Source organism: Artemia sp. Qi Xiang Cuo, chromosome 1, assembly GCF_049724085.1.
Source record: "Artemia sp. Qi Xiang Cuo chromosome 1, ASM4972408v1, whole genome shotgun sequence".
In the NCBI taxonomy this organism is placed as follows: Eukaryota; Metazoa; Arthropoda; class Branchiopoda; order Anostraca; family Artemiidae; genus Artemia; species Artemia sp. Qi Xiang Cuo.
The window spans coordinates 80,808,365-80,833,298 of NC_142794.1; the positions used below are offsets into that span (position 1 = coordinate 80,808,365).

General features: G+C 34.4%; 1 protein-coding gene across 1 annotated transcript in view; it reads left to right on the forward strand.

Annotated features, from left to right (window-relative positions):
- LOC148956787 (brachyurin-like) overlaps window positions 1-24,934 on the forward strand; it is a 625,076-nt gene that overhangs the window by 505,512 nt on the left and 94,630 nt on the right. Inside the window, exons 4-5 of the mRNA XM_089087334.1 lie at window positions 19,066-19,235; window positions 21,676-21,912. Of these exons, the coding sequence (XP_088943460.1) occupies window positions 19,066-19,235; window positions 21,676-21,912 (407 nt within the window). The remainder of the gene's footprint in view (window positions 1-19,065; window positions 19,236-21,675; window positions 21,913-24,934) is intronic.

Consider the following 24,934-nt stretch of genomic DNA (forward strand, 5'->3'; position numbering starts at 1 on the left):
ACTTATGGGAAGGGGTTTTGTATGGGAAGAACACATAGGAAATCTGTTATAATTATCCAATTATAAGGTTAAAATACATATTCTGTGATAGATGCAAAATTGATTTGGCACACAAATTCCTATTAAGGTCAATTCCAAACAGTCGTGATCCCTTTGTGTCAGCATGTGAAATGGTCTAAACCCCCTTATTGGAGCTATTTTTTCAATCCATTCATTGTTGTCAATCGCTGTCCACAAGTTATGCAAGCTGTCTATTATTCATATATAAGGTTTTTATCAATGAGGTTATCGTATAGACTTTGAAAAAAGCCTCATTCGATTTAAGTTGAAAGTTCTAGCTACGTTTTTTAAAGTCAAGAATAATCGGACAGTAAGCAACCACCCCTCCCATTCTACAAAAACTTGAAAATTTTTCCAATCAAAGACGAACAAAAATTAATTAAAAAAAAACTTTCCGAAAAATAAGTTTTTCAAAGAAAAGTAAAGGCCATTTTAAACTTAACTTCAGGAGATACAAATACCTGTTAAAATTCAAACTAAAAACGACAAGAAATTACTACTGAAGAATACATGAAACCCAAAACGAACAGAAATTAAATAAACGATCATAGGAAAAAAACATTCAACAGGTACTAATATAAAAGAATAAGTAGATCTTAAAACGAGTAAAGTTTAGATTGAATATGAAAATCAAGCTTAAAAGGAAAACAAATATTTTGCTATTGAAGTATAAATGAAACTTAAAACGAACAGAAATTAAATAAACAATCAATGCGAACAAACATACAATCTATATTAATGTAAATGAATAAATAAATCTTAAAACAAGTGAAGCTTAAATTGAATATGCAAATCAAGTTTGAATCGAATAAAAATAACTACAAACAAGAGTTTGGGTATCGTCTCACTGCAGAAGCCTTAAACCTACTGCGTCATTGGCGCTTTACTGAAAACGAATTATATTACAAATTATTCTTTTGTGCTTAATATTGAAAATAAATATAAAAATTACAGTAAAATTTTAAACTGATGAGCTTTTAGCAATTAATATCATTATGCATTAAATATTCAGTTTAATTTATTAGTTCTTTTCAAGATTGGTCAAGAAAAATATAGTTTCACTACAAACAAAACTTGAATACTGCTCCCTTCTTTAACTGTAAAAACCTAAAGCCCTCTGCGTCATTGGTGCTTCACTGAAAACGAATTACTCGTATATTACAAAGTTACTATTTTCCAGTTCTTACAGCATTGAAAATGAAAATAAAAATTACAGTGGAAAAAATTCTTGAACTGATGGATCTTTCAACAATTAATATCATTATATATCTAATATTCAATTTGTTTTTGTTTATCCTTTCCAAGACTGTTCAAGAGTCGTATAGATTTGCCATTTTTTTTACTCTTCCATTTTTTGTAACTAATCGTGTTAGTTTGTTATGAAAACATTCTATGGCTTCTAAGCATTTCTATTTGAGCGGTAATCTGCACCTCAAACTTTGTGGAACATGCATTTTCTTGCATGAAACACCAAAATATAATAAAATGTCAAGTTTCGGAGTGTTTCACCACTCGCGAGCAAGCGCCATTGGTATTTTTGAATCCGCATGGTCAATTTAGGGGGTGGAGGGTAGGCTAATTCTCGTAGCAGCCCCATTCCGTCGTGGTATGGTTCACATTTTCAACACCTGGCGTCCGGACTATCATATAATCTACCAAGCATACAACTGCCCCAAATCAGTATCAATAAATAAAGAAAACCCAAAACGAACAAAAATTAAAATAAATATTACTGTTTAAGAACATGACCACTATATTGATGCCAATTCAACGGGGAAAAGTTACTTCCGGGGGTGGGCCCGTAATACATCTAATTTAAAAATTCAACAGCAGCTCTTTCTTCCAGTTTTTATGCAAAAGTCAAACTACGATCTATAGTATGTGCTAAAAGCAATGGCGCAACTTCAAAGAAATGGAGCTATAGATGATGCATGGGTGGTAGACAGCTTTTCCTACAAAATCAAACATAATACGCGGGAAAGTTGCTTGTGTTTAAATTTATGTGAAAATATTATGAAGATGGCGTTGAGTTCAAGAATAAAATTCGCTTTTTAGGTTCCTTCAGCTTTTTCCCCAAATCTTTGAGTGAATTGATTCAAGTGCAGAAAACGATGACGGCTGCAACGATTTTACCCTTCTCAAGCAGAAACTTCCAAATGATTTATATGATTGATCAACATTCAAGGGTGTTTACCCTTGTGATCATTAATCTCCATGTAGAAATTTGCTGAGGAGACTATTCCCTTAATCAAATCGTTTTACGAGATTCTTCACGATTGTAGGTGTACTCCTGATTAATACAGCTTTAACAAAAAAGTGTGATCAGAGAGAGGGTACAAAAATGGGTTTGACTACTGCAAGTTGTATTTGTCGAGTGATATGCTCACTCTGTTGGATATTGTGCGTAAAAATACGGACAAAATTTATGAAGAATTTAGTCTTGATATAGGATATTGTTTTCCTCGGCTTATAGGGTAATGGACCTCATCCTGAAGATTAGCGGGTGAAAAATTGGACTCATCACCGACATTGATCAACGCTAGTTTATCGAGAGATCAATGAGGGGTGAGAACGTTTTTCATGGGGATAGTATCTTGGAAACTGATCCCACTAGAGAGAAGAAGGGCGGAAAGTCTGATGCAGTGTTTCTTGATATGAATTATCTATACCCCTTGGTTATGTGCCATTATGCTCTACCCCGAGGTGACTATGATTGGCTCAATGACCCTCAAGCCTTCGATTTCGTGTTGAGGACAAAGGGCCGGTTGGATATTTTTATTTTAAATGGTTGGGGAGATACCAGTGGCGCTTCACGATTCGGTAAGGGATTTTGTTTTTCCATGAATTAATAGACCTGTGTCTAGGGACTCTTTTAGTCCTCGCAACTGATGTGTGGTCGAAGAAGAGGGAATGCATTGGGCACATTTCAAACAAAAACTTGTTGCCGGCTTCCTGCCAAAGAAAAATATTTTCGTACATCATGTGGCGTTAAAATGAATTTGCAAAAACGGTTTCAATGTTACAAAGATTCATAGAGCCCTCCAGATTAGTTGAAACCCTTATTTGAAAAACTTTGTTGACGCTTTTGTCAAGAAACATTCTGAAGCGAAAACAAAGGTTGAAAAATAAATCTATAAGCTTATTTGAAATTCGGCCTTTGGTAAAAGGCGCAAAAGTATCTCAATAGGAGTCGTTGTGATGTTGGGACCGATCTAAAACAATTTGCTCGAATTATTGCCGATCCACTCTACAATTCCTTTACAGTCATTGGGCCGGACATTGTACTAATATTGCTGCAGGCAGTAACATCCTGGAAAATTTTTAAGAACCTCATGTTAGAATTATACTACAATGTGGCTAGGTTACAATGGCCAGGGAGGAACAAGTAGAGGTATGCTCTGCGGAAATAGATTCTTTACTTTTAAAAGTAAGAACCAAAAACTTAATCAATGATTTGACTAACGGCGAAATCATCAGTTCTCAAACGGACTATACAAACTGACACGATGTGGTCTATCCGGAACTGGTCAAACGTTGGGCTTCAAATCAAATATAATTTATAAAATCAGAAACAGGAAGAGACATGATTTCTCGTGGAATGTTTTTAAGTCCGAAGGTGTACTTTATACTGACCAACAACGAGGAAATCAAAAACGTTGCAAGGGAGCACCTAAACACTATGTGGCAAAGAATTTTGACATGGACATTTATAGGAATTGTATTGCTGAAAAGACATTTCCACGAGCGAAACTGTTGGCAATTCGTTCGTTAAGCTATAAGAATTTTACAATAAATATTGAAAAGATTACTATGAGTACCATTTATGATAAGGACTATGTTTTTAGAGATGGTGTGAGTACCCTCCCTCTTGGATACACTTAACTTCTGACCGAGGCGAGTGTGTTCGTCGTAGAGAACTCGGTGGAAGTAAACTTCATTAAAACAAATTTCCCAAAGCCTTGGGGGGCCTCGCGACCTGAGGGCGAAGCCTTCGGCCACCCGACCGGCTGCAAGCAGCTTTTAGTGACTTAGAGCAGATTTTCTTGTTTTATATGTACTTTTTATGCTGTAAATATACACGTTGTTGTTGTTGTTGTTGTTGTTGTTGTTGCATAATATATATTTTATTAAAGAGTATTCTTATGTTTGCAAAAAAATTTTTGTTGTTAACTGTTGTTAAAAAAAATGTATGTAAATATATTTAATATAATAAACTATTGGATTTTAACTCATTTGTTGATGTTCATTGAATAGGATCGTATACACAAAAACAGAGAGATTCATAGATTATGTACAAGTTTATGAAACCTTTCAGAGCTTTACTCGGTGGGCCATCAATGAGTGGAAAAACAACACTTTTGATGAACATAATTCAGAATCGCCGTGAAGTGTTTTTTGTCAGAAGATAATCAACATCAAACGACACTAAAAAATATAATATTGCTATAGTGTTTGGCAAGAGTCATATGATAAAAAAAAGGGCAATTGAACCTCAAGTTAAACTCACAAAAGGATTGGATTCTGTATTCAATTCATTGGAAACAAATTATTGGCTTATTATTGATTATTTGGCCGAATTGATAGAGCAATGGTCTGAGGAAATGATTAAATTGTTCACAGTACGTTCCAATCATGAAAATATTGCCATTGCAATTGTCCTACACCATCTCTTTCATCAGAGTAAATGTATGCAAACTCTTGCATTGAACTGTACTCATTACATTGTGTACAAAGTTGTTCGTGACTTAAGTTGCTTCATAGCTTTAAACAAACAAATTTATCTGGGTCAACCTAAAGTCATGCTTTCAGCTTACAATTAGGGTAAAATCAAACCTTAGGGATACATTGTAATTGACCTTAATCAAAATATACCTGAAGAACTACGTTTCGTTAGTAATATTTTTGATCGTGAAATAACTGTATATCTGCCGGTGGGTAATAGAAAAATATAATAGTTGAAACTCTGACGTTGAAGAAGTTACATCACAATAAATACTTGTTGTCTGTTTTGAGTAGATCAAAACCACGACTTAGGAAATCCATACTGAAAAATGTAGATCGAGAACTTATGAAACTCATTTCCAAACTGTGTTTAAATTTACCTGCAGGTAATGTTAAACTACCAGATGCTATTAAGAAGAAGACTAGTGAACATCAATCCATTGTTCGTGCTGTGTTTAAGAGAAAAAACAGTCAAAAATAGAAAAGAAAACATTTAGTTCAGGCGGAGGGAAGGTTTATCACAGTGTTATTGCCAATAATTGCCGGTCTTGTTAACAATCTTTTTCTTCCATAATCATAAGAAGAAAATATGGCTATACCATATAAATTGACTGCAATTGATGAGGTTCTATCTCCACTACAAACTTTTGAAAGTAATCTCAAAGATTTTCTTAATGACAATAGTATACTTGATGATCGTTTAGCCAAAATATATACGGGCGTAACTCTGTGAAAATAGGCTACCTGAGCGGAATTTACTACTATTATAATGTAATTTGTGTTAAGAGCTCCTACTTACCAACTATAATTTTGCTCTGTTCCAGTCCTTTCCACGCAAATTAGTTTTCATACTTGAAGCCGAGCAACAATTTAAGCGTGGAAGACCTAGCCGTGGTACTGCACTTATAGTCGACGACCAGACCTCCTCTAGGCTGTAGGAATCGTTTGACTTCTACACTTTTGTGGAATTTCTAGGGCCAACTAGCTCTTTCTTCATCAATGTAAGTCTTTAAAAAAAACCTGAATAATGATCGTTCTGAGAAACGCTAAGCCGAAGCGTCTAGCCGTTTAAGCAGACTAATGTGTAAAATCGGCAACAGGCACTTTCTGATTTGTGGAGACTTCCAGTGCAACCCCTCCTTACCTGGTAAACTAAAAGACATCCTTCTATCAGCACTCCCGGATGGAATTTTGTGGAAAAACACCAGCAGTTTACATATATACATAATAGTATCTCTATGAGTAAGATTGATCATGTGATAACAAAGTTTCCGCTCATAAAAAATATAAGTGTTCACTCCGAGCATACCTGAAGCGACCATTTAGGTCTATCTTTCAGTGTCCCTTTTCAATCTACTGCCAACCGCGCAACCAAAAAACATTAGTCTTTCAGTGTCCCTTTTCAATCTACTGCCAGCCGTGCAACCAAAAGATCAACGCAACCAAGACACGGTGCTGTACCAACACACTTGTGATGAAATCCTGAACAAACTTAAAGTGCCCTTCCAGATACTTGTGCACGGTGTCCATGATTCGGTCGCTTTAAATACCTATTAGGTAGAAATTTGTAACGCCATAAAAAACGCAGAAAAGTTAGCCGTTCTCTGTCCTATGGTCCGTTTTGGTTCTCAAAACCAGGTTGGGAGAAGTGTCTCCTGGTCAAAGAAGCAAAAAAACGTGCTAAGTTGTGGTATATTATCTAGAACGAATCCGATAAGCCCGGATATGGAGTGATCTTCTGACCATTTTGGAGCACTAAGCAGAACTAGCTAAATTTAACAGAAAAACTGAAAAGTGAAGAAGCTGATAAGGTTTCAGAGCAAGCCCCAAAAAACACGAAAGTAATATGGAAGTTCTTCAACAGATCCCAGTCCAGTGGGAGAACGTGCTAATCTGACCTTTCAGAAGAGAAGTGGTTAATGCATTACTCTACAGTGTTTGGTTCCAATGACCCAAAGCTTAAACGGGATTGTGATAAATGCCTAAACAAAAAACTCAAAACTTTATTAAAAGTGTGAAATGCCTTTTTGATATCTAAACCGGCTATAGCTAAAACAGTTTGTAAGTTAAAACTTGAAAAGGCACCTGGTCTCGATGGTATTTATCCGGATAACCTAAGGCATGGCAGTGACCTCTTGTTTGAGCATATCACTCTTCTGTTCCAGATGTGTGTTGATTGCGGTATGGTCCCCAGATCATTTTGGGGTGGTACTACGTCGAATATCCCCAAAAAAGAGAAAAGCCAAAATCAGTGCACAGGATATAGACCAATAGCCGTTTCAAGTGTTCTCGGGAAAGTCCTCGAGCTACTAATCCTTCCAGAAATTTCAGGGAAGTGCAGATTGGATTATCATCGGTTCGGATTCCGCCGAAACCTGAGTTGCGCGTTTGTACATAGGCTTTTAAAGAAATTTATTGGCAAAGCCCACAGAATGGAATCCTCCCTCTTCATGTGTAGGGTAGACATCTCACGTGCATTCGATTTATTTGTGCAGTATCAGGTGTTCCTGAAATAACTCTAGTATGGTGTGAATGCTCATGTTGTTGCACTTGTTTTCTGGTACTCAGACAGTTTTGTGAAAACTACACTGACAGGAGATCACCTGAGTAGACCGATTATACTTGTTCGAGGTGTTCGTCAAGGACATGTGTCAAGCCCTATCCTGTTTAATACCCTGACATCCGGAATAACAAAAACGTTACTGGAGGATTCAGTATCAATCTATGCGACCTCAGCCTGCTTTCCTATGCTGATGACCTGCTGACGTTAAGCTGCAAGCTTAATTCTCTACAAGAAAATATTGACCGCCTTATAACTGGTTACAAAAGTATCGGTCTAAAGGTCAACCCGCTAAAGATAGAGTTTGTGGAATTTTTTTCTTCAGCAAGCAAGCTGCAAAGCAGTGGCCCTACATAGGAGTTAGTTGAACAAATGAAAATTTTACCTGGAAACACCCTGAAGTACCTGGGAATAACTTACGGTCATGAAGTCAGAAGTTCTCGTTTACTAATAATCGATAAAATTACCAAGAGTATTCGTTCAAGTTACGGGAATTTGTCTCTCTGAAATTTACCTTAAACAGGAATTTTCTTGCAAAGCTTTACGCAGCGGTTGCTCTTCCTCACCTGCTTTATGTATCTGCATTACGGGACTGGTTCCCGCAAAATGAAAGACTAAAACTCTGTTCAGTATACTGCAAATACCTCAAGTTTTTGCTTCGATACCCGCTCTACAAGAGAAACACATTCGTTCTAGGATCTCAAAATATGATAGACCCAATTGTGGTTGCGCTGTCTACGGATACTAGTGCAGAAAAAAGGCATTAGAAACATTGTTCGAGCTTTTGCCTCTACGTCCGATATATGAGTGTAAATGAAGCAGTGACAACTTAATTTTGTTTTGTGGTGCTGATTGTTCCTGTTTTTTCCCTTTTCTTCTTTTGTATTACTCCGCTTTTTCTCTTTTTTTGTACGAGCGGGCAAAAATAAAATTATTCTTATCATTATTTGTTACTAGTTTCCTATCGGGAGAGGGGTAGAAGATTGTTAAATTATTTGAATAAAAGCAGTGATGTTCAAATTGATGCTACAAGTAAGCAAATCACTCTAGGTAGCAATACTTACAATCTTATTGATTTAATAACTGATGTTGTCTCAAATCACAAGAAAACTGTATCCATTGACACAAATCTTCTAAAATATTTAAACACATCGAACTTTCCCAAAGCACTTGTGTTTAACAGAAAATTTTTTTAAGAATTGATATCAGTAAATGATGATGATGATGATATTTCTGCAAAGGATGATTTTAAAATGCTAATGCTAAAAGGCATACCAAAATCAATCTACAATAGTGATGATGATTCAACTTTAAAGGATAGGAAAAACCGTCTTTGCACCGCTACCACCAGTGCTAGTATACAAAAGGGTAGTGGAAGGGGAAGTACAAATTAACAAGCAAAATAGATGAAACTTTGAAATTTATTTATGCATATGTTGGTGAGAAGGGAAGTCTTAGTGTCCCTACTACACTTGCTAATATCGCTAATGTCCCACAGAGTGTAGCAAAAGAATATCTTCAAAGTAATCCCAGCCCATGCTCTTCGTTGAAATCGTAGACTTCGCGGTGATCAGTACCGAAAAACAAAGACCTTTCATCCGCATCAAGTCATGCAAGCTGATTCTATGACTTTTCATAAGATAAAGTGACAATACAATAAACACTATAGGTACATTCTATTTGCAACTAGTATTTTTAGTCACTTCTTTAATGCAATTCCATTGAAATCTAAGCGTGGAGAGGATATTGCAATTACTCTAGAAACAATACTTGGCCAAGATTCCAATTGTAAAATTTAGACAGATCGAGGGAGTGAATTTGTCAATCCATTTGTAGACGAAATTCTATTCAAATATGGTACAGATTTGCATCATAGTCATAGTCCAATCAAGGCTGCATTGGCTGAACGATTGATTAGAACCATTCGTCTTCACATTTCCAGATATTGCACACTCAAAAATACTGCCATATTTATTCATGATATGGATAAAGTAATGCAGGTTTACAATGAACGTCCTCATCGCTCCCTGCTCAATCTTAGTCATCTTGAAAATCATCATGGTGACAATACACTTGACATATTTCTCAAACAATATTCTTCTTCTAGCAATGAAAGTGGATTAAAAGCAAATTCTCTGTTGGTGATACAGTTTGAATCCATCATACAAAAAATATTTTTGAAAAAGAGAATTACTTATGATCTACTGACGTTTTTAAAGTATCAAAAGTTCTATAGTTTTAGTAATAAATGCAATGTAGTAGTGCCGTATATCACTAAATAACAAAAAAAGTTTTACCAAAAATTATGTAAATAAAATAAAAGATAATGCGTAAAGGAAAACCTAACTGGACCGTAAAAACGTTGGTAGAAAGAGAAGAATTTTAGGCATAATAGTACCAAAGAGGGTCCTAATCCAGCCTTACGATAGGTACAGGCTACAGACCTATGGTTTAAGAATAACACTGCTACATTTGAGCAAAGGGAACACGTAAATTGTGGTGCGAGCGATTGTAGGTTAGAAGCTGCCATTACCGAGTTCTAAGGAGTAGAGGCGCTTTGAAAATTTGTCATTTTACGACATGATAAGCAATAGAATTACCTTTGTTAAAGCTAACCCGAATACTAGGTTATTTTGTGGTTTAACAAGCAAAGGGAAGGAAAAGATATATAAACTTGTAATTAAAGCACTTGAGGAGAGGGACGGGAAAAAAGACAAAAGTAACCTTATAAGTAAGAAAACAAATGTGGAAGCTTAGTAGAAGTCACTGAAGGAAGCGAAAATAAAAAAAAATCGTTGCCCAGCAGAGATGGGAAGTCTGCATAAAGCAAGAAATTCGGTGAGAGAAACCGATAATCACAGAAAATGGAGGCATGGGGATAGGTCTTAAAAGGGCCTTCTTTCCCTACATAGAGGACTTTCATCTGAAAAATTGTGTTAGAAATAGTTCAAATTATGAATTGACCACACAAAATGCGTCAGAGGGAAGTTCAAATTTGAATTTTAATCCATGGCTGCTTTCGAGCCATGTAGATGTAAAGCAAGCCAGTGTATAAAAACTGTTATGCTTATTTACATAGAGAATAAGACCATATTAGGACAAACAGATAAGGTCCACTCCTACTGTTACTCAGTGACGAACCACCCTCACCATTTAATAAGAGATACCTTAAATTAAAATAATAGCCCCTCAAAAAGACATAGCGAAAAGAACTGTTTCCAGAATAAAACCGCATGACTTCACAGTTTCATACAAAAATTAATGTTCAGACTCCTAACTTTTTATGGGTTAAGGTAAACTTAATAAATATTTTATATATTTAGCATCAGCATTAAAAGGCAATTCTTCTGATATATTAAAAGAACGATTAAATATTAAAAGGTGATTTTAAAAAAAATGATTTTTTTGACGGGAATTAAAAATAATAATAATAATAATAGGAAAGGCAGCAAGAGTTTACATGCGTCAGGTCATGTACAAGATGTCTGTAATGTTATTATAATTAGTTATAGTCTAATGTAATAAAACAATTATTTGTTACAAAATGTAAAAGGAAAAAAAGTAAAGAGAATAATTAAGCGCTATAAAGATTAAAGGAAACTTAAAAATAATTTTAGAAACCAAAAAATGCTAGGTAAAAGCAATATAAAAATAAGTTATAACCTAAAAACTTAACCAGCGAATAAAAGCCAGAAGCAAACTACAGTAGTTCAAGGTAATAATTTTAACTCTAGCCATGTATTGGGTCTGAGCAAACGAACTGGCACAAGAGATCCCTAGTTTAAATAACTAGTTGTCTCCTGTGCCAACCCAAACACACGAAACCCAAACCGTTGACACCCTAACACAAACTAAACACATTCACGTTTCTTTTGAAAATAAAACAAAACATTATACGACGAAAAAAAACACGCAGTAATGAACAAAAGCCTATTTCCTTGGTTTCAAACAGAGTTATCAGGAGTATTTCCGTTGTAAGAAGATATGCGTTTTCATAGCCTCTGCCAAATACGTGAGATTTCCATTGAAAGTAACAATTAGGCTGGGAACTGCCGAAACTTTTGAATTTTAAACACAGTAATTAGTGCGTATTTAAGGCAAAAATGTTCTAAAAAAAAAAATACATCAGAGATTTGAGAACCAGAAAAGTTAACAAACACTTTTGGATGGGGGAATTCGATATATTAAAAAATTTAGTAAATAAAACTGGAGACATATAAACATGAATTATAAAATACCTATTGTACTGACGGGGGAGATCGCCTGCTAGGTTACACCTAGTAGCCCCAGGTGTAACCCTGGCTGCGATTAAACATAAATACTGAAGATGTGCTCCAGGCCTCCGCCTCTAGAAAAATTGTGCTGTTCATGTTGGAGTCGTGTTTGGAAAAAACGACTAAACTGTTTTGGTCTACTGCAAGTTTGGACTACTACAAGTTTGGGAACTTTATGCGAAAACAGTTATACTGCTTATATGTCTTAAAATAAATTACCGTATGTAAAAAAAGGCAAGGTATGGTCCTTGCAGTAGGGCCACTTCTATTGATAAGAGAAAAAGCCCAAGAAAAAACTGTGGCCACAAACAAAAATTGTGGCTATAAATAATTAAATATTGTATGTGTAGGTTCATAATCGTCGTTTTAGCTGTAGCCGATGACAAGAGAACCTAGAATCGTTATAAGAGGCTATCAAAAAGCAGCCGTGGTTAGCAAATCCTAGAGTGCAGGCACAAGTCCATTGATAGTGTCATAAGAGGTAAAAAAGGCGAATAGCTAAATTTTGAGCTTATCAAATGTAGGTTGTAAGCTGAGCCATATTTCATAAGGACATTAAAGCTGGAAAAAAAGGGATGACAGTCGAATACTTTATTAAACTGTCTCAATGACCGGAAATTCGAAAAAAAACTAAAATGCTCAAAAGTTGGTTTGAACAAACCGACATAGAGTACGCTGAAACCAATTACTGAAACAAGTGTATCTGAAACATAAGAAAAGAAAATTTGGAATACAAAGATTTAAAAAATGCGAAAAATAAATGTATATAGTCGTATATGGAAATGTATATAGTGGTAACAAGTGTTATTGAGGAAATATATGGTTATAGAGTTATTTTGCAAACCTTTAATAAATATGAAACTTTTATCGTATAAAATTGAAAATGTATAAATTTTAATAACAAAGTCGTATTGTAAGAACTGTGGCTAAGCCTTTAAATAGCGGCTAATCACAGTTCTATGTAATAGTGTATAAGTCTATTTGTTAGAGTTAAAAAAAAATTGTGTAAATATTTTAATTGCAATTTAAGACTTATCAGATTAAAAGTCTTGCTGGATAGATTTAAAATTTGTATAAAGAATAAACATTGCAGTGTTTAAATAAATTGTAAGGTTGCATAGTTATTGTTTCTTTTAAACAAAGTTACTTACCTTAGGACCATAGTTATACCCCCCATAAAGGAAATAATAAGGTATAATTATACCATAACCTCACTTTAAAACCACTTTACCCACTTTACCCACTTAAACCCACTTTACCGCACTTGTATAGGTGTTGAAGACGTACACAATATCCAATGATTTCTATGTGAAATTCGTGTCCAATGTTTCAGATCCTCTCTATGACGATTTGAATAAAACAAGTGATTTTTGGACTAAGCTCTCCCTTGCCATTAAATTTGAAGGTAGATATGAAATTTCTCTCGTCGAATGTATTATGAAGAACACACATGACATTCTAAGAAAGGAGACCCTCTATGATATTATAATAAGACCCTTTGACTTCGGTGATGAAAGTGCAGTAGCAACATTTGACTCTATTGATTACCCTATTTCTACCATGCCCTACAGGGAATACAAAAATATGCATGAGCTGTGTCGAGTTATCAACAAAAAATTACAAGTCGAAAAAAAGGTGATTTCAATTTCAACTATTTGACAGAACAAAGGAAAATTTATATTAACAATCCATTTGAGAATAGATTGAGAATTTGCGTGAGATTCTCAGTTTAAGAGACCGTAATATTGAAGCAGAAAATTTCAAAGACAAGGACTATGTTATCTATGCAGACTATGCACCAAGTATCTCCTGGGACAGTTTGCAAATTTTTTTACAGTTCATTTGTGGAGCCGTCAAGAATTGGTAATTTCCCTTCTACGTGTTCTAGAGAGAAAATATACAGAAAAGAATGTTCACAACTGCAATATAAGATATCTTTAGCATGTTCCCGTAAACATTTCGTATTTGGAACTATGTCAATTAACACTAAGAGGTGAACTCGGAAATCTTTTAGCTATAACAAACGGTTTGTGCGTCATTACGTGTCATTTTCAAGCCATTGCTAAAGATGAACAATATAAGAATTCCATTTGTCTGTTCTAGCATTGATTGTTATATTGCTGCTGTGAGTCCTCGTCAAATAGGTTAAGGGTCGGACTATTATAAGGGGCGTAAAAAAAGTCTGGCTTTGGTCTTGGTAGCTTGTTTGCTAGGCTATTTTGTTCTGCGCTACCCCTTGCTAGCAAATATATTGTACCAGCTACAAATTTTGGTGCCTCAGCACTAGAGGACTGGGGCTCAGGTAAATATTTCAACGAGAGTCTTAAGGAAAATATTAGATCTTCATTAAGAGCTGTTGGCGAACAATTAAAATATCATCAAAATGGAAAGGGGTTAAAATGGGTACATGATAGTAATTCATCCATCAGTCTCTACCAAGGTGGGAAACGAAAGACATCAACAATGACTTCGAAGAAAAAAAGAAGAGCAATAAGAAGAAAATGATTGTTAGATCAAAGAAAAATTTTTTCTCTTAAGATGACCTATATCCCCCACAAGGAATCGCATCCGTCAACCACCTCGTCATTGAGTCTATTCAATGCTGAAAATGTTGTGGTAAGTATGTCTACCATGTACAATTTTATCCTCAACAACCCCTGTCAGAAAATATACACTTTCAAATATTTTCCAATGAAGATTATTTCATCGATTTATCATCCGCATTTTTGATTTAAGTTTTGTTGTGAACAAAAATTCTGACAATCTTACTCCTGCCGCTATCGACGATCTATCCTATGATTATTTGAAAAAAACTACGTTTTCTTAAGAGTTAAAGAGGCTGAGTTACAAGGTCGAACCTTAAAACGTACAGGGATTAGGAGGCACAGTTGGGGGGCTGCCGCACTCCGAACCCCCGCTTTCGCAGCCTTTAAATAATAAAAAAAAATTCTTTAAACTGAAAGTAAGCAGCGACATTAAAACTTAAAACGAACAGAAATTATTCCGTATATGAAAGGGGCTGTGCCCTCCTCAACGCCTCGCTCTTTACGCTAAAGTTTTTATTGTTTAAAAAAAGAGTTGTGAGAAAGTCAAACTTTAGCGTAAAGAGCGAGGCGTTGAGGAGGGCACAGCCTCTTTCATATACGGAATAATTTCTGTTCGGAATAATCGCTTAACATTGTGGTGGGTCGCCTCTTTATAGAGGCACAAGTGTGCCTCCTTGAAAATGTATCTTACACAACTTGTTCAGACAAATTAATATACACAATAACGGAACATTACTGAGCACTACCAATAATTTATCAAACTATACAAGCTACATATAATTGATTTTGATGAATCCGAAGTCATACAAGGAGTTGAGAGAACAGGCAATGGGCTATGAATATAGATTGAATTTTGATACTGATGGTGAGTTAGCTGCTGCAGTCACCAAAGAGTGTTATTTAGTTGGAAAATTAAATCATTGGATATTTAATATATCTCAATGGTTTCCTCCCAACGTTAAAATTAACATAAATTTACAGCAAGCTCCATCCAGTTTCATTTTGAGAAAAGACAGTTGTTGCAGCGCCTGATGCAAATGTCAATCTCACTTCAGCAATTCCTCACGTTCGGAAACAAAAGGTTTAATTTTAGGACAGAAAAATGTATCTCTATTGCACTGATAGTATAAAAACTGAGAGCCGAAGGTAATAATATCAAATTTCTTGTTCCCCATACAGTCACCAATCAACGTCAAATTGCCACTGGTTCTCTTAGCTGTACCAAATCGTCAATCATCAATACAGAAATCCCCTCAACACTTGCCTTTGCCTTTGTGAAGAGTGCTAATGCCGTTGGATCCTGGATCATATCACCCTACGATTTTAATTTTTTTGGATTATCCAGTTTTGTGTGCAAGGTGAATGGAATTCCTTTGTACACTTTATCATTTTTTTAAAAATCTTATAGAACTCTGTATGAATTGACTACACAACCATTTGAGCACGATTCACAACTATTTAAAAATGTAATAACCAACTCAATGTTTTAAAAAAAATCATGGTGTAATTATTTTTGACTTGTCAGGCCCTCGAGATGTGAGTGTTGTTAGAAGCGGGGATGTAAGTTTAGAGTGCATATTCGCTGACGTTTTTGTCTAAAAGTATCACGTTAATATTACTGTGTCTATTTGAAACCTACTGGGAGATCATACCCGACGCTAGTGTTCTACTAGACTTGGCACCATGAACACAAATCAAATAATTGTTGTATTTAACTTGGATTCGTTCATGTCCAAATATAAATCCTATTGTATACCCTAGGATTTCCTTGAAAAAATTCAAAGTGATAACCATACTATTATCATTGTTAATAGCAATTCGTCGAATATAAGAAATACTGGTCACTGGCTATGCATTTTTCAACCTAGGAAAAGTATTTAATTTATAGATCCTCTTGGCTTTCCATATACATTCTAAACTCCTCAAATCAGCACCTATATTGAAAGCAAGGAAAATCAATTATTCAAAACCAGAATAGAGATTTGACGAACAAAAGCTTTGACGAAAAAAACACAAGATTTGACGGACAAAAGCTTTGGCTTTCATGCACTTTTGTATTTTGTTTTCCGATGTCGCGGATATACCTATAAGAAACTTATCAAAATTAACGTGGACGATCCTCGTCTGAATGATTTCATTGTGGTAAATGTCCTCTCCTCTCTGTATAATACCGATTTCAGGGCTCTAAGAATAAAATGTTCTAATACTGTTTGTAAATTTGATTATTAATAATACATATATGTACAAAACATCTTTTTCGTTTGTCTTTAGATTTCTTCTTCTACATAAAGGTATTCATCATCGTTGTCATCGGCAACGACTAGCGGTGGTAGATTTTATTCATTCACCTTGTGCTGGCTATGTGGGGAAAAGTCAGGATCACATTTACTACAATACAATGTAGTTTCACTCCTATCATATGTCTTTGTGAAGTCAATGATACTTTTTTTTACTCTTATTGTAAAGTTCACGTGTTTCAATTTGTTTATTTGATGTAATGTCGCAAACGAAATTCTCCAATGAAGAATCACTCTCTGTAACAGCCAAATAGAATTAGTTAGGCTTATAATAATAACTACCATTGTATTCACAACGATGACGTAGAAACCATACTCTCTTGTTGTTTTGAAATTTAAAACGTTGACCAAATTCATCGTCCAAAAACAATTTAAATCCAAGACGATACCAGGCTCTTAGAAGTAAACTAAATGTTCGTTGAATTTTTTTTAAATCTTACCAGGATAAGTATTTTCCCACTGATCACATTTATCATAGTGCCAGTTTGAATATAGGGAACCTCTGACACGAGAATCACAAACTTCTTCATGACATGAATTACAATCCTTAATACCAACTGCATATCCTCTATGCATTTTGCATTGATTGTACGATCTACACTTTTCATTATGTTCATCTGTGACTGTGCAGTTCTCACAGGAAGACCAACTACCCAACGTATAAAAACATAATGGACAGGTGTGGTACATTTTTTCGCTGTTGACTGTCGCACTGCCAAATAAAAACTAGCTTACGATCAAAAGGGAATGTTCTTTTTATTTCTAGAGAGAGACAGAGAAGTGGAGTAATCAAGTGGTGTATCGCTTCAAAATCAATAAAAACATGCTTGGACAGGATTTTTTGTAATTGTTGACTTATTTGTTGTTGTTGTGAAAAATCATTCGGATAGAGCTTTGAATCAAAATGGTATGTTTAGGTTGTGTTTGATAACAAATCCATAGTATAGTTTTGATTTTTTTTCAATTAGTATGTCAATAAATTGTGTTAATGCATTTGACCCACAGAGCAAAAGGTTCATACAATAATTGAAAGATGGAGTCTCGTTTTTCTTGACATTGCCAAGCATTTTTGAGAGAATATTTTGTTTTGCACTGATACCTTTTGAAATTGATAATTTAAATTTAAATATATTTCAAAAGTAAACAAAAACCGAATGCTTTTTTCTCTTAAAATCCATCCATTTCTTTGGTTCTTGACACTCACACTACCAATTATAAACTAAACTAACTCATAGAAAAAAGGATTTTTTTTAATTTTGAGCACATTTTCATCACCTATTGGTTCCCTAGGGATAGGAGGAGTAAACGGTAAACTAAAAATATCTAACCAGAAAAAATTCATCATAAACATTTCTTATTGTCAGAAATGTAAAAGTAAAATAACATATACATTTTCACTCTTTTTTCACAAGATGTCCCAATCCATTGTCGTTAATGTGCTTCATGATTGCATTCAATCCAATTTGTAATCTGAATATATTACCTTTAGGTGCGAAACATAATTGTTCTTCCAGATTAAATTTACTCAAAGATATAACATATCTACCAAACATATCATCCCACTCAAATGTTGGCCGACAATCCTTTGCAATTTCCTCTGCCAAATTAGGGACTTTCGTCTTCATATCATTCTTGTCAACTCCTTCAGGGATAGTGCAAAACCAGTCATTTTTAAAAATAGAAGGTTTTTCAAACTTTAATTAATGTAAGCTAGTCAAATGTCTATGTGGAACTGTGATATTAACTCTCCATCAAGTTTTTATATCCACACTCAAGGCCAAAGAAATTGATTGTGTAAAAAGTGCTATGAAACTTGGAGCTACTCTAATCCTTACGATGCAATTACGTATGACACCGGTCTTATCCACACGACTCAATGATGCATGACACTCGTAGAATTCATTTCAGGAAGGACTCATAGAACTCTCAGAATCTTTTGCTCAACTAACTCTCACGGTCAGGGAAATCGATTAGGCAAGAGTTCCTTGACTCCAGTGCAAGAAAACTTGGAACCACTCTAATCCATACGACGCAATGATACACGACACTCATAGAATTCACTGAGGAGAGGACTCATAAAGTTTATAATTATTGCGCAAAAGGCCAGATAAATCAGTTATGCAAGATTTCAGTGACTTTCAAGAGTCCTTAGGGAATGACCTAGATGGAGCTCGTTGATCCTCAAAAATGCCTTAGGGGATAGCCTTGATAAGCGAGAGGCTACTTACTCACTTTGAAAAGGTGTAGAGAAGCAAGCAAATTCATTATGCAAATTCTACTACAACTGACATGAATAATCAAAAGGTAGGGACTGTGCCCCCCTCCTTCTTAGAGCCACCCATAGGTATTCGTGATATCTGTACTTATATTTGAAGTTAATGTTGAGGCATTTGAATTCACCCTGTTATATTTATTGCAAAAAGAAACACTGTGTCAGAAAGATGAATTTGGCTATGAAATATCCAATTCAATCCATTGATCTTAGAAATGTTGAAAATGGCATTGATAGAAGCCTCGATAGGTACCGATAGAAGCCTTTCAGATCCTAATCACTTCGAATTAAAAAAAAATGATTATTAAATGTTATATGATATGTCTCTTTTTAGTGCCCGTTATTTTGACATCCTCCTGGGTAGCCACAATGTTCTTCAGTCAAGTGAGGAGGGTAGACTGGAATTAAGATCCTACCAATACGTTGAACATGAGCGATGGAGCTCTCTATTCTTGGTCAATGACATTTCTCTTATCAAGCTGCCTATCATCGTCAGTTTCAACGGTACCTTTTATTTTATTTCATTTTTATACTATTTTAAAAAGGGCTAAGGCCTCTGAAGCCGAGTGGATGGATGCACTGGGTTTATGATTCTTTGTCCGAGAGGGCGAGGGTCTGAATCCTAGTGTACCCAATTATTTGGTTTGGGACGAGGGTCAGTGGTGTGACTCTGCAAGCTCAGCCAGAGTCAACCCAGCTTTAACTAGGTACCTGGAGAAATTTAAGGAAGGTAAACAGGAAGGGTGTGCAAAAAAAGAGAATGGCTGGTCCCCAACCTCCCATTGCACTTCCTGGCTGAAGGGCCGAGAAACGTAAATCTTCACCACTGGTGGGACTGCAAGGTCCAATGCCGTAGCCTATTCTTTACCTTTTTTAAAAAGGGCTTATGCCAGATTTGCCATCTCACTCCTTGGACTATCTGTCTTGGCTTTTTCTACAATCAGCAATGACTTGATGTCCGCAACTACTGGATTTTAATTCAATCAAGTCAATTTTAATTGACTGTTTTGGGCTAGTAGTAAACCTAGATTTTTTTTTTTTTTTTTTTTTTTTTTTTTTTTTTTTTTTTTAGTACGGTACCGTATTGTCTTAGTCAGTTGTCTAAGGGTAAATCTTAATTCAGCGGAAAAGTTCCTCGATTAGCATTCGATTATAGGTAAATGCTGAGAGATGAGGACGAGTTTACCAAATTTGCTTAATTTTCACAAGTTAAATATGTAAATAGAGGAATGGAATCAGGTTTGCACGGAAAATTTAGTTACGAGGAAAGGGGGAAGGTCTAAAAAAAAATCAGAAGAATTCCGTGGAAAACAGAAGAATTCCTATTTTTTCAATGAAAATGCTTAAAAGCACCATTTCTCAATGAAGACACTAAATAACGCCATTTTTAAAATGAAAAATACTAAAATAGGTATTTTCAAAATCCTGATTGTGGGAATCCTGGAGGATAAATGCCCCTCATGATTGACGCTGCAGGAAAGATTCTTTCGACTTAGGTCCATTTGAAAAAAAAACACCATCCACGCCTAAGCCTTCAGTATAAATTTGAAATGTTTAAGTACACCCATAGGGAAACTAAGGAGACTTTAAGTCTCACACCATAGCTGATTGAAATACTCAAAAGTAGAAAACTAAGGATTCCAGCGTCTCTTTTACAATGAAATTATAAATTGAAAGTATAATGAACTAATGAAATTGAAAGTATAATGTTCAATGTTAACCGTATTTCTAGTGTTGGATTAAAACTTCCATGGGCCACTCCACCTACTCCTCAACACACGCAACAAATAGCTTGAGAAGTAAAAACTAAGTTGTTCACAAATTATAATCTTTTTAACCTACATAAGTACTTTATTTTGAAAATGAGCCTTTAAAAGAATACCTGTTTTAAAATTTGCTACTGGTTTACAGAGACGGTAGTTTTATGTGCAGGGACATTCATGGATGAGAGGGGCTAAACAAGAAGTTTTGCGGGTTTTAAATGGTATGTTTTTTATGATTATTTGTTCGTGTTACATTCAATCCTGGTCACCCTCCCCATCCCACACATTTACTGGGTATCTAGCAAAATGTTTTTTGAATATTGGTGTAACCCATCTTGAGCATGTGCTCAATGCATAAATTATTCATGCGATGTTTGCACGCAACCTTCTTTTATTATTATTTTTTTTTACTGGTGGATTTACATTCAGAACTGTCATTCCAAGGGATTTATTATGTTAGTCTTAGGAATTTTACTTTCTTTCGAGTCATTTATTTTCCTTTGTTTTTTTTTTGTTTACTATTTCTCCACTTTCTCTAACAACTATATTTCCCAACAACAGATCTGACATTTTTGATAGCGTTGAAAGAAGTATACATTCTCATAGACATAAATAAAATAATTCTAGTTACAAAAAAAAAAACATAGGATTTGGGCCTATATTTTAGGGGTTCACTTTTTTTTAATAGCGCAATAAGAACAATACTGATATTAAGAAAACATATATTACTGTGGAGCAGGGTCAGGAATAGCTGCGAAATAGTGTGCCGACTGTAAAAAAGGCCTTTTATAAAAACCGCATTGAAGAACTTTATTTTGAAACGTTCAGATTCTACTAGGTAATACTGTACTGTCAACGACAATAGCAGGGTCGTCAATTTTTTTAGGGGGGAGGGTGGTTATACGGCTCCTGATTTTAGATTTTTTTTTTTTTGCAAACCCTGTATTCTTAACCCTGATACATGAGGTATAATGACATTACTATAATGTCCCGTGACTAGTAAAGTATTGACCCCCTAGGGACTATCAGTTTTAGTTCGTACCTAAGTACTCAAGATTTCCTTCAATTTACCTTACTGTTATATTTGCTATGGATATGATTAGCAACAGTCATTAAATCACTGCTTCTCTTCTATCCTTCATCTTTACCTAAAGAAACAAACAGTGTGTTCCTTTTTGTAGAAAGGATAATCCCGGTTTGCCTTCCTACATGGCTCGACGTTTTAAATGATTTTATTGGAGTAACAGCAACAGCAACAGGCTGGGGACGGACTTCTGGCTCTAGTTCAATATCCTCCATGCTTCAAGAAGTTAGTGTTCCCGTTATGGCAAATGCAGAATGTAATAAATATTATGGCACTATTCAAACAGAACATATTTGCATTGACTCGCATGGTGGAATGGGAACTTGTAATGTGAGTAAATGTGTCCTAACATGTGAAATTTTCTTAGTATTCTTCTTGTTCTAATAAAGAACAAACCACAGCAAATCAGGAATTGGGATCATTCAAATATGACATCATCTCCCGTAAAAAAAATACGTGAGTTACATCATCTTGTGTATAAAGATGCAGGTTTGTCAAAAATTGTATTGCATGTTTAATCTTGTAACGTTTTTTTTACCAACAAAAGACGCCAAATGTAGTTATTTAATTTCACATGAGTCCTAAAATATATTTAAAAATAAAGTTTTTTTTAACTGAAAGTAAGGAGCAACATTAAAAATTAAAACGAACGAGATTATTCTGTATATGAAAGGGGCTGTCCCCTCCTCAGCGCCTCGCTCTTTACGCTAAAGTTTTTTATTGTTTAAAAAAATAAAGTTGTGAGACAGAGTCAAACTTTAGCGTAAAGAGCGAGACTTTGTGGAGGGGACAGCCCCTTTCATACACGGAATAATTTCTGTTCGTTTTAAGTTTTAATGTTGCTCTTCAGTTAAAAAAACTGTTTTTTTTTATTTAATTTTTGAACGTTTTTAAATTAATGCAGGTTTTGATTTTGGCTCACCGTACATGAATAATTAAACAAAATTTGTATATTAATTTTACTTTTATTTGGTTAAATGACTTCCTCGAAAGTTTTTTAATTTTATTTACGAACGTTTTTATTACGAAACTTACGTAATAATATACGTAACTTACGAATTAACCGACGTAACTAACTTCTATATTAATATAATTTTAAGACGTATATTAGGGAGTTCACACCCTAGTGAATACCTCGCTCTTTACGTTAAAGTTTGAATGAAAGTTCGAAATATATATATATATATATATATATATATATATATATATATATATATATATATATATATATATATATATATATATATATATATATATATATATATATATATATATATATATATATATATATATATATATATATATATACATATATATGTATATACTCTTCAGTTAAAAAAAACTGTTTTTTTTTATTTAATTTTTGAACGTTTTTAAATTAATGCAGGTTTTGATTTTGGCTCACCGTACATGAATAATTAAACAAAATTTGTATATTAATTTTACTTTTATTTGGTTAAATGGCTTCCTGGAAAGATATTTAATTTTATTTACGAACGTTTTTATTACGTAACTTACGTAATAATATACGTAACTTACGGTTTAACCGACGTAACTAACTTCTATATTAATATAATTTTAAGACGTATATTAGGGAGTTCACATTCACACCCTAGTGAATACCTCGCTCTTTACGCTAAAGTTTGAATGAAAGTTCGAATATATATATATATATATATATATATATATATAATATATATATATATATATATATATATATATATATATATATATATATATATATATATATATATATATATATATATAGATATATTAGGGTGGTCCTTATGTCTATATCAAAAAAAAAATTTTTGTTTTTTTTCCTGCCTCTCACCATCCTAAGCTATTCTTCTATGATAGAAAAAAAGTGTCATTTATTTTTAGGATAACTTCATGTTTGGGGTATGCTCAAGGCACCCAAATTTTGATTATACTCGAATGTTATAGAAATCGGGTGTATATAAAGAAAATCATTGGTTCAGGGCATATATTTATTAGTTAATTGTGTATTTATTTTGAATTCTAACACAAAACAGGTGTTATGTGTTATATAAAGAGATAACTGAAGGGATTCAGGGTAATATATTAATAATCAATTAGGTGTCTGTGCATTTTCTTGCAAATCTAGCAGATATATTCGTGTAAAACTACAGAAGTTTATGTCACTATTTAAAATTAACTTCAACATTTACTTACTGAATCAATCAATGGTTTATTATTAAATTTGATTAAATATTCTTGCAGCAGACATCTTTAGTATTGTTTAGTTTTTATTTTCTCAGATAAAGATTGATTATAAATACATAGGATACCAAGCTGATAAGACAATATCAGGTGAATAACTGAATATATCAATTTACATTTAATGTTTGTGTTTATAGCTGAAATTTTTTCATTAATCAGATATAACAGATTAATATTTTAAATTGACTTGTTATTAATTTGCTATTAGAACAAACATGTTTTTAATTCAATACTGTCTACTACGTAGTTTTCTGAGAGATTGGACAATTTTTAAAGCACACATTAAATGTTTTGTTTTACAGGCGGTCATAGCAATTTCCACATCCACACGCAGTAAACAGGAAGTGTACCTGCTTGGTTCGGCTTTGGAAGATCTATATGGTTCAAAATTGCCATCGATTGGTGATGTTCTCAGGCTCTAAGCCACAAAGCTGAAAGTTGCCAAGACTAAACATGAGACAGCAGTATCAGTAATTAAGGACATTCAAATGTTCTGGGAGAAAGTCAGAATACCCATGCACTAGAGTCATCATGCAGTTGCCTAACTTGAAGTGTTAGTGCAGAGATGGGAAGAGTTGAAGAAAAACAAAGCAAGAAGGACAGCAACTCAGATAGCCAATGAGGAAGAATTCAAGGAAGCTTTCAATGATCTCTTTGACGTAGCTCACCAGGAAGCATTACAGCTCATCAAAATTGAGGAAGACAAGCAATTCTTGTTGGCCCAGCGGGAAAAAGGAAGGCGAGGGGTTATGGCAGGGGTTGACATGTCACTTACAAAAAGGAGAAAGTACAGGAAAATAAACAAAAAAGCCAGTTTCACTTGAAGAAGAAACAGAAACTTGACATAGCAAATCTGGATCGAACTGTGTTGTTGGATTCTTCTGATTCGTCTTCTAGTAATAATGATGCAGACATGGAAGTATTACAAAGAATCAGCAGTGAAACAACCAAACAACCATTTACACAAAACAAAAACCGTGTATTAACTAACATTTTAACTCCTGCACTCCTGTCAGCCCTACACCACACAAAGACAAGTGAATGAAACGCAGTTCTTATATTTGCCTAAATATTTTACGCAACAGGTCAAAATGTTCTAGATTTCAGTATCA